General features: G+C 48.9%; 1 protein-coding gene across 5 annotated transcripts in view; it reads right to left on the reverse strand.

Moving 5' to 3' along the window:
• Positions 1–15410, reverse strand: part of SNX11 (sorting nexin 11) — a 56268-nt gene extending 40858 nt beyond the window's left edge. For 2 of the 5 annotated variants that reach the window (XM_063959616.1, XM_063959612.1), the window contains exons 1-2: positions 15264–15410; positions 15040–15101 (exon numbers count right to left, since the gene is read on the reverse strand). In XM_063959616.1, coding sequence (XP_063815686.1) covers positions 15040–15069 — 30 coding nt within the window. In that variant the 5' untranslated portion in view covers positions 15070–15101; positions 15264–15410. Of the gene's footprint in view, positions 1–15039; positions 15102–15176; positions 15202–15263 lie in introns of those variants that run through there. The other 3 variants (XM_063959613.1, XM_063959617.1, XM_063959614.1) reach the window with 3 other exon arrangements.
• Between the last annotated feature and the right edge of the window lie 101 nt (positions 15411–15511).

A 15511-nucleotide genomic window follows, 5' to 3' on the forward strand; every position in this document is an offset into this window, starting at 1 on the left:
CTCTGTAGAGCTCCCCTAGCTGTGACCGGATCCTCCGGGCACATTTTCTAAACTGAGTCTGGTAGGAGGGGCATAGAGGGAGGAGCCAGCCCACACTCTCAAACTCTTAAAGTGCCAATGGCTCCTGGTGGACCCGTCTATACCCCCATGGTACTAATGTGGACCACAGCATCATCTAAGACGTAAGAGAAAAAAATCGTTCATATAATTCAGCGTGGATGCATCAACAATGAACGATGCACATCCCCGCAGTTGGTCATCGATGGTCTATCATCGTTTATACCTGCAAGCCAATTCGGACGATACTGCTGTAATGTCATATCGTCCAGAAAAAACGGTTCAGTGAGTATGTAAAAAATATTTGATAAAAAAAATAAAAAATATTATCATAATCGGCCAAATCGACAAATGCGCAGGGCCCTTTAGACCACAGGTTCTCCAACTCTGTCCTCAGGACCTCACACAGTGCATGTTTTTCTGGTCTCCTCACAGAATCACAAGCAAATTAATTAGCGCCACTTGTGGACCTTTTAAAGTTTGTCAGTGAGTAATAAATACACCTGTGCACCTGCTGGGTGACCTGGAAAACGCTGGCTGTATGGGGGTCCTGAGAAGAGAGTTTAAAGGTGAGTACACACAGTGAGATAAATCTGTAGGATTTTGACTATATAGTCAAAAATAGGATTTTAATACCTACCGGTAAATCCTTTTCTCTTAGTCCGTAGAGGATGCTGGGGATGCTTCAAGAACCATGGGGTATAGACGGGATCCGCAGGAGACATGGGCACTTTAAGAATTTAAAAGGAGTTTGAACTGGCTCCTCCCTCTATGCCCCTCCTCCAGACTCAACTTATAGGAACTGTGCCCAGGGAGACAGACATTTAGAGGAAAAGGATTTATTTAATTTTTTTTTTTTTTTTAAACTAAGGTGAGATTCATACCAGCTCACACCTTCAACACGCCGTACAACATGGCATTCAACAACAACGCATGCAACGGCATGACTAACATCAGCCCCAGACTGACTGAACTCAACACAACATGTGTGTAACCATAACCAATAACTGCAGATACAGCCCGCACTGGGACGGGCGCCCAGCATCCTCTACGGACTAAGAGAAAAGGATTTACCAGTAGGTATTAAAATGCTATTTTCTCATACGTCCTAGGGGATGCTGGGGACACTTCAAGAACTATGGGGTTTATACCAAAGCTCTAGAATGGGCGGGAGAGTGCGGATGACTCGGCAGCACCAATTGACCAAACAAGAGGTCCTCCTCAGCCAGGGTATCAAACTTGTAAAACTTTGCAAAGGTGTTTGATCCCGACCAAGTAGCAGCTCGGCAAAGCTGTAATGCCGAGACCCCTCGGGCAGCCGCCCAGGATGAGCCCACCTTTCTGGTAGAATGGGCCTTCACCGATTTCGGTAACGACAATCCTGCTATAGAATGAGCCTGCTGAATCGTATTACAGATCCAGCGTGCAATAGTCTGCTTTGAAGCAGGAGCCCCAATCTTGTTGGGAGCCCACAGGACAAACAGAGCCTCTATTTTCGTAATCTGAGCCGTTCTGGCGACATAGATTTTCAAAGCTCTGACCACATCGAGAGACTTCGATTCCGCCATGGCGTCAGTAGCCACTGGCACCACAATAGGCTGGTTTACGTGAAACGATGAAACCACTTTTGGCAGAAATTGCTGACGAGTTCTCAACTCCGCTCTATCTGCATGAAAGATTAAATAGGGGCTTTTGTGAGACAAAGCCGCCAATTCAGATACCCGCCTTGCGGATGCCAAGGCCAACAGCATGACTACTTTCCAAGTAAGGAATTTCAACAACCTTACGCAAAAGGTTCAAACCAATGAAATCGCAGGAACTGCAACACCACATTAAGATCCCATGGTGCCACTGGGGGCACAAAGGGAGGTTGGATGTGCAGCACGCCCTTCACGAAGGTCTGAACTTCTGGAAGGGAGGCCAATTATTTCTGAAAGAAAATAGAGAAGGCCGAAATTTGTACTTTAATGGAGCCTAACTTTAGGCCCACATCCACACCTGCTTGCAAAAAATGGAGCAAACGCCCCAGCTGAAATTCTTCCGTAGGAGCCTTCTTGGATTCACACCAATACACATTTCTCTAACGTCCTAGTGGATGATGGGGACTACGTAAGGACCATGGGGAATAGACGGGCTCCGCAGGAGACAGGGCACTTTAAGAAAGAATTTGGATTCTGGTGTGTTCTGGCTCCTCCCTCTATGTCCCTCCTCCAGTTTGAATCTGTGCCCGGACGAGCTGGGTGCTACTTAGTGAGCTCTCCTGAGCTTGCTAAAAAGAAAGTATTTTGTTAGGTTTTTTATTTTCAGAGAGATCTGCTGGCAACAGACTCTCTGCTACGTGGGACTGAGGGGAGAGAAGCAGCCCTACTCACTGAAGATAGGTCCTGCTTCTTAGGCTACTGGACACCATTAGTTCCAGAGGGATCGTACACAGGATCGCACCCTTGGTCGTCCGATCCCGGAGCCGCGCCGCCGTCCCCCTCGCAGAGCCGGAAGACAGAAGCCGGTGACAGAAGCAAGAAGACTTCGAAATCGGCGTCAGAAGACTCCAGTCTTCATATGAGGTAGCGCACAGCACTGCAGCTGTGCGCCATTGCTCCCACACTAAACCCACATACTCCGGTCACTGTAAGGGTGCAGGGCGCAGGGGGGGCGCCCTGGGCAGCAATTAGAGACCTCTTTGGCAAAAGTTTGCATAATATACAGTTGGGCACTGTATATATGTATAAGCCCCCGCCAAAATTGTACATAAAAGCAGGACAGAAGCCCGCCGTCGAGGGGGCGGGGCTTCTTCCTCAGCACTCACCAGCGCCATGTTTTTTCTCCACAGCACCGATGAGAGGAAGCTCCCTAGTCTCTCCCCCGGCAGTTACACGGTAGAAGAGGGTAAAAAGAGTGGGGGGGGCACATAATTAGGCGCAAAAATCAATATAAACAGCAGCTACTGGGTTAACATTAAGTTACTGTGTTATTCCTGGGTTAATAGCGCTGGGGTGTGTGCTGGCATACTCTCTCTCTGTCTCTCCAAAGGGCCTTATGGGGGAATTGTCTTCAGATGAGCATTCCCTGAGTGTGTGGTGTGTCGGTACGTGTGTGTCGACATGTCTGGAGGTAAAAGGCTCCCCTAAGGAGGAGATGGAGCAAATGTGTAAGAGGGTGTCTCCGTCGACAACGCCGACACCTGTTTGGATATGTGTAATTAAGTGCTAAGGTGAATTTATTGCACAAAAGATTAGAGAACAGACAGGAAATCTACCCATGTCTGTCCCTATGTCGCAGAGACCTTTAGAGTCTCTCAATGCTCACTATCCAAAATAATAGACACTGATATCGACACGGAGTTTGACTCCAGTGTCGACTATGATAATGCAGTTACAGCCAAAATGGCAGAAAAGTATTCAATATATGATTATTATAATAAAAGATGATTTGCATATCACTGATGACTCATCTGTCCCTGACACAAGGGTACACATGTTTAAGGGGAAGAAAGCTGAGGTGAATTTTCTTCCTCTCATGATGAAAAAGAGCGGGAATCTCCAGACAAGAGACTGCAGTTTCCCACAAAGGATTCCCAGGCAGTATCCTTTCCCCACTAGGGCCAGGATATGATGGGAATCTTCCCCTAGAGGGTGTCACGTTTGCCCAAAAGGTAGCCCTGACGTAACAGCTATTCTCAGGGATCCTGCAGATAGCGTGCACATTCTGGTACACTACTCAGACCGGCGATTGTGTCGGCATGGGTTTATAGCGCTGTGGCAGCGTGGACAGGTACCTTATCAGCAGATATTGAGACCCTAGGGGGGGAGGAGAGAGAGAGAGAGAGAGAGAGAGAGAGAGAGAGAGAGAGAGAGAGAGGGGGAGGAGAGAGAGAGAGAGAGAGAGAGAGGGGGGGGAGGAGAGAGAGAGAGAGGGGGGGGAGGAGAGAGAGAGAGAGAGAGAGAGGGGGGGAGGAGAGAGAGAGAGAGAGAGGGGGGAGGAGAGAGAGAGAGAGAGAGGGGGGAGGAGAGAGAGAGAGAGAGAGAGAGAGAGAGGGGGGAGGAGAGAGAGAGAGAGAGAGAGAGAGAGAGAGGGGGGAGGAGAGAGAGAGAGAGAGAGAGAGAGGGGGGAGGAGAGAGAGAGAGAGAGAGAGAGAGAGGGGGGAGGAGAGAGAGAGAGAGAGAGAGAGAGAGAGAGAGAGAGAGAGAGAGAGAAGATGCTGTCTTAAGAGATATGTATATACAAAACATGCCCACAGAGACATGAGTATACTGGGTCCTAGAGTCAAAGCTATGTCGATTTCTGATTGACGTGTCCTGTAGAATATGCAATGGACAGATGATGCCGACTTAAGAGGCATATGGAAGGCTGAGGATTGTGTGGAGAAGGGTTCTCGGACCAGGTCTCCACAGCTATAGCTGGTAATTCTGATATTTTGCCTTATATTTCTGCACAGACTAGGAAAGCACGACATTATCAAATGCAGCCTTTCGAATAAAGAAACAAGAAAGTCCGAGGTGCGTCCTTTCTTGACAGAGGCGGGGGCAGAGGGAAGAAGCTGCACAACACAACTAGTTCCCAGGAACAGAAGTCCTCCCCGGCCTCTACAAAAGTCCACCGCATGTCGCTGGGGCTCCACAGGCGGAGCTAGGCCTGGTGGGGGCACGCCTTCGTAAGTTCAGCCACAAGTGGGTTCACTCCCTGTTAGATCCCTGGGCAATAGATATTGTGTCTCAGGGATACAAGCTGGACTTTGAGAAGATGCCCCCTCACCGAAGGCCCTGCCGGCTTCCCCCCACGAGAGGGAAACAGTGTTAACTGCAATTCACAAATTGTATCTTCAACAGGTGGTGGTCAAGGTTCCCCTCCTTCAACAAGGAGGGGGGTATTATTCGACCATGTTGTAGTCCCGAAACCAGACGGTTCGGTCAGACCCATATTGAATTTAAAATCCCTGAACATATACCTGAAAAGGTTCAAGTTCAAGATGGAATCGCTAAGAGCGGTCATTGCAAGCCTGGAAGGGGGGGGGCTTTATGGTGTCTCTGGACATAAAGGATGCATTCATGTCCCCATTTATCCACCTTATCAGGCGTACCTCAGATTTGTGGTACAGGATTGTCATTACCAATTCCAGACGTTGCCGTTTGGTCTCTCCACGGCACCGAGAATATTTACCAAGGTAATGGCGGAAATGATGGTGCTGCTGCGAAAGCAAGGGGTCACAATTATCCCATACTTGGACGATCTCCTCATAAAGGCGAGGTCCAGAGAGCTGTTGCTGATCAGCGTAGCACGCTCTCGGGAAGTGTTACAACAGCACAGCTGGATTCTAAATATCCCAAAGTCGCAGTTGATTCCTACGACTCGTCTGCCCTTCCTGGGCATGATTCTGGACACAGACCAGAAGAGGGTCTATCTCCCGATGGAGAAGGCTCAGGAGCTCATGACATTGGTCAGAGGCCTATTAAAACCAAAACAGGTGTCGGTGCATCACTGCACGCGAGTCCTGGGAAAGATGGTGGCATCATACGAGGCCATTCCCTTCGGCAGGTTCCATGCGAGGACCTTTCAAGGGGATCAGTTGGACAAGTGGTCCGGATCACATCTACAGATGCATTGGCTGATCACCCTATCCCCCAGGGCCAAGGTGTCTCTCCTGTGGTGGCTGCAGAGTGCTCACCTTCTAGAGGGCCGCAGATTCGGCATTCAGGACTGGGTCCTGGTGACCACGGATGCAAGCCTCCGAGGGTGGGGGGCAGTCACACAGGGAAGAAACTTCCAAGGTCTGTGGTCAAGTCAGGAGACTTGTCTTCACATCAATATCCTGAAACTAAGGGCCATATACAACGCCCTAAGTCAAGCGGAGACCCTGCTTCGCGGCCAATCGGTGCTGATTCAGTCAGACAACATCACCGCAGTGGCTCATGTAAACCGCCAAGGCGGCACAAGGAGCAGGGTGGCGATGGCGGAAGCCACCAGAATTCTTCACTGGGCGGAGAATCCCGTAAGAGCACTGTCAGCAGTGTTCATTCCGGGAGTGGACAACTGGGAAGCAGACTTCCTCAGCAGGCACGACCTCCACCCGGGAGAGTGGGGACTTCATCAAGAAGTCTTCACGCAGATTGCAAGGCGGTGGGAACTGCCACAGGTGGACATGATGGCATCCCACCTCAACAAAAAGCTACACAGATATTGCGCCAGGTCAAGAGACCCTTAGGCGATAGCTGTAGACGCACTACTGACACCGTGGGTGTTCCAGTCGGTTTATGTATTTCCTCCTCTTCCTCTCATACCAAGGGTGCTGAGAATCATAAGAAAAAGAGGAGTGAGAACAATACTCATTGTTCCGGATTGGCCAAGAAGGACTTGGTATCCGGATCTGCAAGAAATGCTCACAGAGGACCCATGGCCTCTACTTCTAAGACAGGACTTGCTGCAACAGAGGCCCTGTCTGTTCCAAGACTTACCGCGGCTGCGTTTGACGGCATGGCGGTTGAACGCCGGATCCTAGCAGAAAAAGGGCTTTCCGGATGAGGTTATTCCTACGCTGATTAAGGCTAGGAAGGACGTGACGGCTAAACATTATCACCGTATATGGCGAAAATATGTTGCTTGGTGTGAGGCCAGGAATGCCCCTACGGAGGAATTCCAGCTGGGCCGTTTCCTTCACTTCCTACAGTCGGGAGTGACTTTGGGCCTGAAATTGGGTTCCATTAAAGTCCAGATTTCGGCTCTATCCATTTTCTTTCAAAAAGAACTGGCTTCTCTTCCTGAAGTCCAGACGTTTGTAAAGGGAAGGTGGTCATGCTATTAGCATTGGCGTCAGCTAGGCGTGTGTCTGAATTAGCAGCTTTGTCACATAAAATCCCCTATCTGGTTTTCCATATGGACAGGGCAGAATTGCGGGCCCGTCCACAATTTCTGCAAAAAGTGGTGTCATCCTTTCATATGAACCAACCTATTGTGGTGCCTGTGGCTACTCGTGATTTGGAGGATTCCGAGTTACTAGATGTGGTCAGGGCTTTGAAGGTTTATGTAGCCAGAACGGCTAGAGTCAGGAAAACTGAGTCGCTGTTTATCCTGTATGCATCCAACAAGCTGGGTGCTCCTGCTTCTAAGCAAACTATTGCTCGCTGGATCTGTAACACGATTCAGCAGGCTCATTCTGCGGCTGGATTGCCGCTTCCAAAATCAGTAAAAGCCCACTCCACAAGGAAGGTGGGCTCTTCTTGGGCGGCTGCCCGAGGGGTCTCGGCATTACAGCTTTGCCGAGCAGCTACTTGGTCAGGCTCGAACACTTTTGCAAAGTTTTACAAGTTTGATACCCTGGCTGAGGAGGACCTTGTGTTTGCTCATTCGGTGCTGCAGAGTCATCCGCAGTCTCCCGCCCGTTTGGGAGCTTTGGTATAATCCCCATGGTCCTTACGGAGTCCCCAGCATCCACTAGGACGTTAGAGAAAATAAGACTTTACTTAACGGTAAATCTATTTCTCGTAGTCCGTAGTGGATGCTGGGCGCCCGTCCCAAGTGCGGACTTCTTCTGCAATACTTGTATATAGTTATTGCTTAAATAAGGGTTATGTTTGGTTGCATCAGGGTTGATCCGATGCTCCGTTGTTGTTCATACTGTTAACTGGGTAAGTTTATCACAAGTTATACGGTGTGATTGGTATGAGTCTTGCCCTGGATTCCAAAATCCTTTCCTTGTACTGTCAGCTCTTCTGGGCAGTTTCTCTAACTGAGGTCTGGAGGAGGGACATAGAGGGAGGAGCCAGAACACACCAGAATCCAAATTTTTTCTTAAAGTGCCCTGTCTCCTGCGGAGCCCGTCTATTCCCCATGGTCCTTACGGAGTCCCCAGCATCCACTACGGACTACGAGAAATAGATTTACCGATAAGTAAAATCTTATTATTTTCTCCAAATACGGTGGTAATGCTTCGCAGTTACTTCTTTTCTAGCCTGAAGTAGTGTGGGAATGACTTCACTGGGAATACCCTTTCGGGCTAGGATTTGGCGTTCAACCGCCATGCCGTCAAACGCAGCCGCGGTAAGTCTTGATACACGCAACGGTCCTTGCTGTAACAGGTACTCTCGTAGAGGATTCTTGAAGATCTGGATACCAAGCCCTCCTTGGCCAGTCCGGAACAATGAGGATCGCCTGAACCTTTGTTGTTCTTATGATCTTTATCACCTTCGGAATGAGTGGAAGTGGAGGGAACACACAGACCGACTGAAACACCCACGGTGTCACCAGGGCGTCCACCGCTATTACTTGAGGGTCCCTCGACCTGGAACAATATCTCTGAAGTTTCTTGTTGAGGTGAGACGCCATCATGCAAAGACCTCTTGATGAAGACCCCACTCTCCTGGATGGAGATTGTGTCTGCTGAGGAAGTCTGCTTCCCAGTTGTCCACTCCTGGAATGAAGACTGCTGACGAAGCGCTTGCATGTTTCTCCGCCCAGCGAAGAACTTTTGTGGCCTCCGCTATCGCCGCTTTGCTCTTTGTTCCGCCCTGGTGGTTTATGTACGCCACTGCTGTTACGTTCTCTGACTGAATCAAGACGGGCAGACCGCGAAGATGTTCCGCTTGCCTAAGGCCATTGTAAATTCCTTAATTCCAGAATGTTTATGTGCACACAAGCTTCCTGGCTTGATCATTTTCCCTGGAAATTTTCCCCCTGTGTGACTGCTCCCCAGCCTCAGAGACTTGAATCCGTGGTCACCAGGATCCAATCCTGGATCCCGAACCTGCGTCCCTCTAGGGAGGTGAGAACTGTACAGCCACCACAGGAGAGAGATTCTGGTCCTGGAAGATAGGATTATTTTCCGGTGCATGTGGAGGTGAGACCCGGACCACTTGTCCAACAGGTCCCACTGAAACACCCTGGCATGGAACCTGCCAAACTGAATGGCCTCGTAGGCCGCCACCATCTTCCCCAGCAACCGAGTGCATTGAAGAATCGACACTCTTTCCGGTTTCAGAATCTGTTTTACCATGTTCTGTATTTCCAGAGCCTTTTCCACTGGAAGAAAAGCTTTCTGTAATTCTGTATCCAGAATCATACCCAAGAACGACAGCCGTGTTGTCGGAACCAACTGTGATTTTGGCAAGTTTAGGAGCCAACTATGTTGTTGCAGAATTGTCAGGGAGAGAGTAACGTTGTTCAGTAATTGCTCCTTGGATCTCGCCTTTATCAGGAGATCGTCCAAGTACGGGATAATTGTGATTCCCGGCTTGCGCAGGAGAACCATAACTTCCGCCATAACCTTGGTGAAAATCCTCAGAGCCGTGGACAGACCAAACGGCAACATCTGAAATTGGTAATGACAATCCCGGACAGCAAACCTCAGATAAGCCTGATGTGGAGGATATATGGTGACGTTTAAGTAGGCATCCTTTATGTAGACCGACACCATAAAATCCCCCTCCTCCAGATTGGAGATCACTGCTTGGAGAGATTCCATCTTGAATTTTAATTTTTTTAGATAGAAGTTGAGGGATTTTAGGTTCAGAATCGGTCTGACTGAGCCATCCGGCTTCGGGACCACGAACAGGCTCGAATAAAAGCCTTCCCCCTGTTGTGATGGGGGTACCGTGACAATGACTTGACTTTGACACAGCTTTAGTATTGCAGCGCATACTACTTCCCTTTCTGGAAGAGAAGCTGGCAAGGCCGATTTGAAAAATCGGTGAGGGGGCACATCTTGAAACTCCAATTTGTACCCTTGGGCTACTATTTCTAATACCCAAGGATCCAGGGCCGGGCGAACCCAGACCTGACTGAACAGTTGTAGACGTGCCCCCACCAGTGCGGACTGCCGCAGAGGAGCCCCAGCGTCATGCGGTGGATTTGGTAGAAGTCGGGGAGGACTTCTGCTCTTGGGAACTTGCCACAGCCTGTGACCTTTTTCCCCTTCCTCTTCCCCTCGTAGCAAGGAAGGAAGACCCTCGTCCTTTTTTGTATTTATTGGGCCGAAAGGACTGCATCTGATAGTGGGGCGTTTTCTTTTGTTGTGCAGGAACATAAGGTAGGAACGATGACTTACCCGCGGTAGTCGTAGATACCAGGTCAGTGAGGCCGTCACCAAACAAGACACTACCGTTAAACGGCAGAGACTCCATAGTCTTCTTAGAGTCAGCATAAGCTTTCCATTGATGACTCCACAATGCCCTTGACAAGTTATCTACCCACTTTTCAATGGCGCTACTCACCCAATCCCGATGAAACGGCAGGCCTGAGCAGCGTAACTGTAGTGACATAAATGGATTTTAGTGTACTTTACTGCTTACGATCCACAGGATCCTTTAGAGCTGTCGTGTCAGGAGACGGAAACGCCACCTTTTTGGACAGACGCGATAGAGCTTTGTCCACCGTGGGGGTTGACTCCCACTTTTCCCTGTCCCCAGAGGGGAACGGATATGCCACTGGAATTCTCTTGGGAACCTGTGACTTCTTGTCAGGATTTTCCCAAGCTTTTTCAAAAAGAGCGTTCAGTTCATGAGAGAGAGGAAACGTCACCTCAGGTTTTTTTCCCTTAAACATGCAGTTTCCTTTTTTTTTTTTAAAGAATATTTTATTAGGTAATGCAGAATTAGGTTACATCAAATAAGAGAAAACAGTAGACTTATTATGGAATCTCAGCAAGACATTGTTAAACTGTAAAAAGAGTCTGCGGTCTAGTAGATTCATTAGAAATCAGTAGAGGTGTAACCTATTATAATACTGAAATAGAACATATCATTTTGTTTATGTGAAGAAGAATATACAGGTTGAGTATCCCATATCCAAATATTCCGAAATACGGAATATTCCGAAATACGGACTTTTTTGAGTGAGAGTGAGATAGTGAAACCTTCGTTTTTTGATGACTCAATGTACACAAACTTTGTTTAATACACAAAGTTATTATACATATTGTATTAAAAAACCTTCAGGATGTGTGTATAAGGTTTATATGAAACATAAATGAATTGTGTGAATGTACACACACTTTGTTTAATGCACAAAGTTATAAAAAATATTGGCTAAAATTACCTTCAGGCTGTGTGTATAAGGTGTATATGATACATAAATGCATTCTGTGCTTAGAGTTAGGTCCCATCGCCATGATATATCATTATGGTATGCAATTATTCCAAATTACGGAAAAATCCGATATCCAAAATACCTCTGGTCCCAAGCATTTTGGATAAGGGATACTCAACCTGTACTAGTCAAAAATCTAAGCAATGTGCAACAGAATGTAAGAGAAAAAGAAGAAAAAGATAACACAGAACTTTAAGGAATATGTAAAGAGAGAGACAAGAGGGTAGAAAGGGTGTAAAGAGGGAGAGCAAGAGTAAACATGCAGTTTCCTAGTATCAGGAACAGCAGGGTCTTCCGTGATATGTAATACGTCTTTTATTGCCACAATCATGTACTGAATGCTCTTAGCCAGTTTAGGATTCAATCTGGCATCACTATAGTCGACACTGGAATCAGAGTCCGTGTCGGTATCTGTATCCGCCATCTGGATAAATGAACGCTTCTGTGACCCCAAGGGGGTCTGAACTTGCGACAATGCATCCTCCATGGATTTTCTCCATGTCTGGTTCTGAGACTCAGATTTATTTAATCTCTTATTCAACCGAGCCACATTTGCATTCAAAACACTCAACATATTTACCCAATCAGCCGTCGGCGGTGCCGACACAGACGCTCCCACAGTCTTTTCTGTCCCCACTCCAGCCTCCTCCTGGGAAGAGCTCTCAGCCTCAGACATGTCGACACACGCGTACCGACACCCACAACCCCACTGGGGCTATAGGGGACAGACCCACAGCAAAGCCTGTTAGAGAAACACATAGGGAGTTTTGCCAGCTCACAACCCAGCGCCTATCCCGGTACTGAAACGATTAAAATAATGCCTCAGCCCTGTTAGCGCTTTCTATACTAATAAAACAGCACCAAAATACTGTGCCCTCCCCCTCCCCCCGTTTTGCACCCTGTTACTTGTACAGCAGTGCAGGAGGTCAGGACCAGCGTCTCTGCAACTCTGTGAAGAGAAAATGGCGCCGATTAGAGCTGTGAGGGCAAAGCCACGCCCCGTTAATGGCGCGCTTCAGTCCCACTAATTTTCATATTCTTTATACTGGTGGGGGTCTGGACATAGTGGCAAAGCACTGTATTCCTCTTTTGCCAGGTATTTATGAGGTATTATGCGGCCCAGGGCACCCCCCCTGCACCCTGTAGTGCCGCTGTGTGTGTGGGAGCATGGCGCGCAGCGCGGTACCTCAAAGACACTGAAGTCTTCTGATCTTCTTTTACTCACCCATCTTCTGACTTCTGGCTCTGCAAGGGGGGGTGACGGCGCAGCTCCGGGAACGAGCATCTAGGCGTACCTAGCGATCAGACCCTCTGGAGCTAATGGTGTCCAGTAGCCTAAAGGTCCATACACACTTAACGATATAATGAGCGACGTCGCTCATTTTCCCCCTCCTTGAGCGACGTCGCTCATTATATCGTTAAGTGTGTATGCCGCCAGCGACGACCGATGCGCGGCCCCGCGGGTCGGCAACGATCGTCGCTGTCGGTAGGGCATGCATGAAGGATGTGGACTGTCGTCCACGACCTGCATGCAGGGCTGGCGGGGGCGTGACATCACTGAGCGATATGAGCGGTCATATCGCTCAGTGCGTACAGGCGGCCGCCAACCGACCGGCCCGGGAGGGGGAAACGTTAGACGATGTCGCTCACAGAGCGACATCGTCTAATGTGTATGGGCCTTAAGAAGCAGAGCCTTGAAACTCACAGAAGTAGGTCTGCTTCTCTCCCCTCAGTCACATGATGCAGGGAGACTGTTGCCAGCAGGTCTCCCTGAAAATAATAAACCTAAAATAAAGTATTTTTCTGAGAAACTCTGGAGAGCTCCTCAGTGTGCATCCAGTCTCACTGGGCACAGAATCTAACTGGAGTCTGGAGGAGGGGCATAGAGGGAGGAGCCAGTTCACACCCCTTTAAAAGTCTTAAAGTGCCCATGTCTCCTGCGGATCCCGTCTATACCCCATGGTTCTTGAAGCATCCCCAGCATCCTCTAGGACGTATGAGAAATCTTAAGGAAAGTTAGTGCACATCTCAAGGTGTTAGACAGCTTGCGATACCATTTCAATCCTGATGCGCGGTCCCGCAGGGTCGGTATCGCAAGGCTAGATTGATTTTCCTGCACAGGCTATGTTGACTATCTAATGTACTATCTAGTACAAAGTATAGTCAAAATTGGCACTTATACCCTTTTTACACCACCTGAAATATCCTGGGATTTTGCACGGGAGCGCACAAAATCCCGGGACTGCAGGTGGTGTAAAAGGGTCCTTCTCCTAAACCCCAGGTCCACTTTTCCGGGAATCCAACACGGCACATATGCAGGGTTGGACACGGGTAACACCCGGGGTAGGAGGCGGTGTAAATGGGTAATCCGGGTCAGCCAACCTGGCACCCATTTATAGCATGGCAAACCTCCCGTACCGCAGTGTCTGGCGGGCGGTCGGGTGGCTGGGGGTCACGGTGCACGCTGTCTATGCAGACAGTGTGCGCCGTGCTGTTTGCCATGCTGCGGCTGGGGGCATGGCACATGCTGTCCATGCAGACTGCAGCGCCATGTCTGGTGCCTGGAAGCGCGGGGAGGCTGGGGGCAGCTTCCAGATTACTGTGCTTGCCCCCGGCGAGACGCTCCGGAGTCCCACTCTGAAGTGTTTTCAGACGCTTGGAGAGGACATCTCTAGGTGCCGGCCCACAAGACACTGCACCCGGGTGCAGTGTAAACGGTGCTCGGCACTGCAGTGTAAATGGGGGGGTGGGGGGAGTCCCACGTCTGACCTGGCTTGGAACAGTGTTCCAGATCCTGGGTCAGACCAGGGATTTTGGTGTAAAAGGGGTATTAGTACAGATTTTGTCTATGTATAATTTTGACTATCTGGCCGAGTTCAAAGGAAATCAGTGTCAAAATCATGCATATCAAGGAACTCACTGTGTGTACACACCTTTAGACCCTATGGCTTATGGTGCCCACACACGGTGCTATTTGTGATTTGAGCCTATACAATGTGTGCTATGCAATTTGGACTAAGTGGGGTATGCTATGTGAACTACATCCAGTTTTGAATACACTACAATGTACTATGTGCGCTGTAGTACAAAAATACCTGCACATACTATTTTGCCTTGAGATATGGACTAGACAGGAGCGCACATCGCATTGCAAGGGACAAAACACACGGTGCTATTTGAACTAAAAAGATCAAATAGCATGCGAGAATCGCACCGTGTGTGTGCACCATATGACTATGCACCTGCAATTTCTTATTCCTGCACAGCTCATTGCAATCAACATAAACACAGCCTTTGAATTCACAAAATTGAAAGCTCAAGAATCCGTAGGCATACCTCCCAAAATGACCCTCTCCGGGAGGGATGGAATGCTCTGCTCCTGGACTTCTCTTAATGTAGGCTTGCAATCACCTGTAGTGAAACACCTTTCTTATCCATGAACCTGTTCAAAACAGGTGCCAGCAATCATACATTAAGAGAAAAGTCCAGAAGCAGAGGAGTGTCCGTCCTGGAGAGTGTGGTGTTGGGAGGTATGCATAGGGGTTAATGAAATTGGAAGTGAGCTATTGGGGTAAAAAAAACAAAAACAAACAAACAAAAACTGTAATTAATACACCTGTGCACCTGCTGGGTTACCTGCAAAACATGCACTGTGTGGGGTAATAAGGACCGAGTTTGCAGACCTTTGCAATTCCAGGTGGCCTGCTCTGTTTTAGTCTATATAACTAAATAGCCTAAAGTCATTAAAGCAGATTGATTCTATGGTTTCTGTTTGACAGACCACTATTATACTCAAATGCATCTCATTATGAAGACATTAAAAAAAGTGCTGCATTATCCTGCCCTGGCCCTAGCGCTTACCTTTTCCAATGTGCCCATCTCCCCTGTGCCCGCACTATACACACTCACCTCCTCAGCTAGGTTACTCTGAAGCATCATTACACCGCAGCAGCCTCATCAGAGGGTCTCACCTGCAAGGAGAGGAGAGTCAGGGTCTCCCGCACAGCCCGAGTCCTATCTGGGAGGACCACCCAAACTGCGCTAACCTCATGCCAAGGGCTCTGAACCGGTGCTCACCGCAGCCATGCATGCACAGACACGTCTAACCACACAAACAACAAAAAAAAGCTTACGCGGAACCCATCCGCCACCACTCGTCTCATCTGTTTCTCCGATGATCACTTCCGAGTGTAGTACGAGCGGAGTGCATTCAGCGATGAGAGCGGGTCACGTCTCCCCGGCATTGCCGCACGTGAAGTCAACCTCCCCTCCCCGGCGTCTATATGCCCAGTGCCATCTCTGCAACGCGGATGCGTGACGCTTCACGTGCCACCGCGCCGGGACTACAGCCCCCGTGATGCCTGGCGGCGGGGCGCATGCG

Source organism: Pseudophryne corroboree, chromosome 3 (genome assembly GCF_028390025.1).
Source record: "Pseudophryne corroboree isolate aPseCor3 chromosome 3, aPseCor3.hap2, whole genome shotgun sequence".
NCBI classification, from domain to species: Eukaryota; Metazoa; Chordata; class Amphibia; order Anura; family Myobatrachidae; genus Pseudophryne; species Pseudophryne corroboree.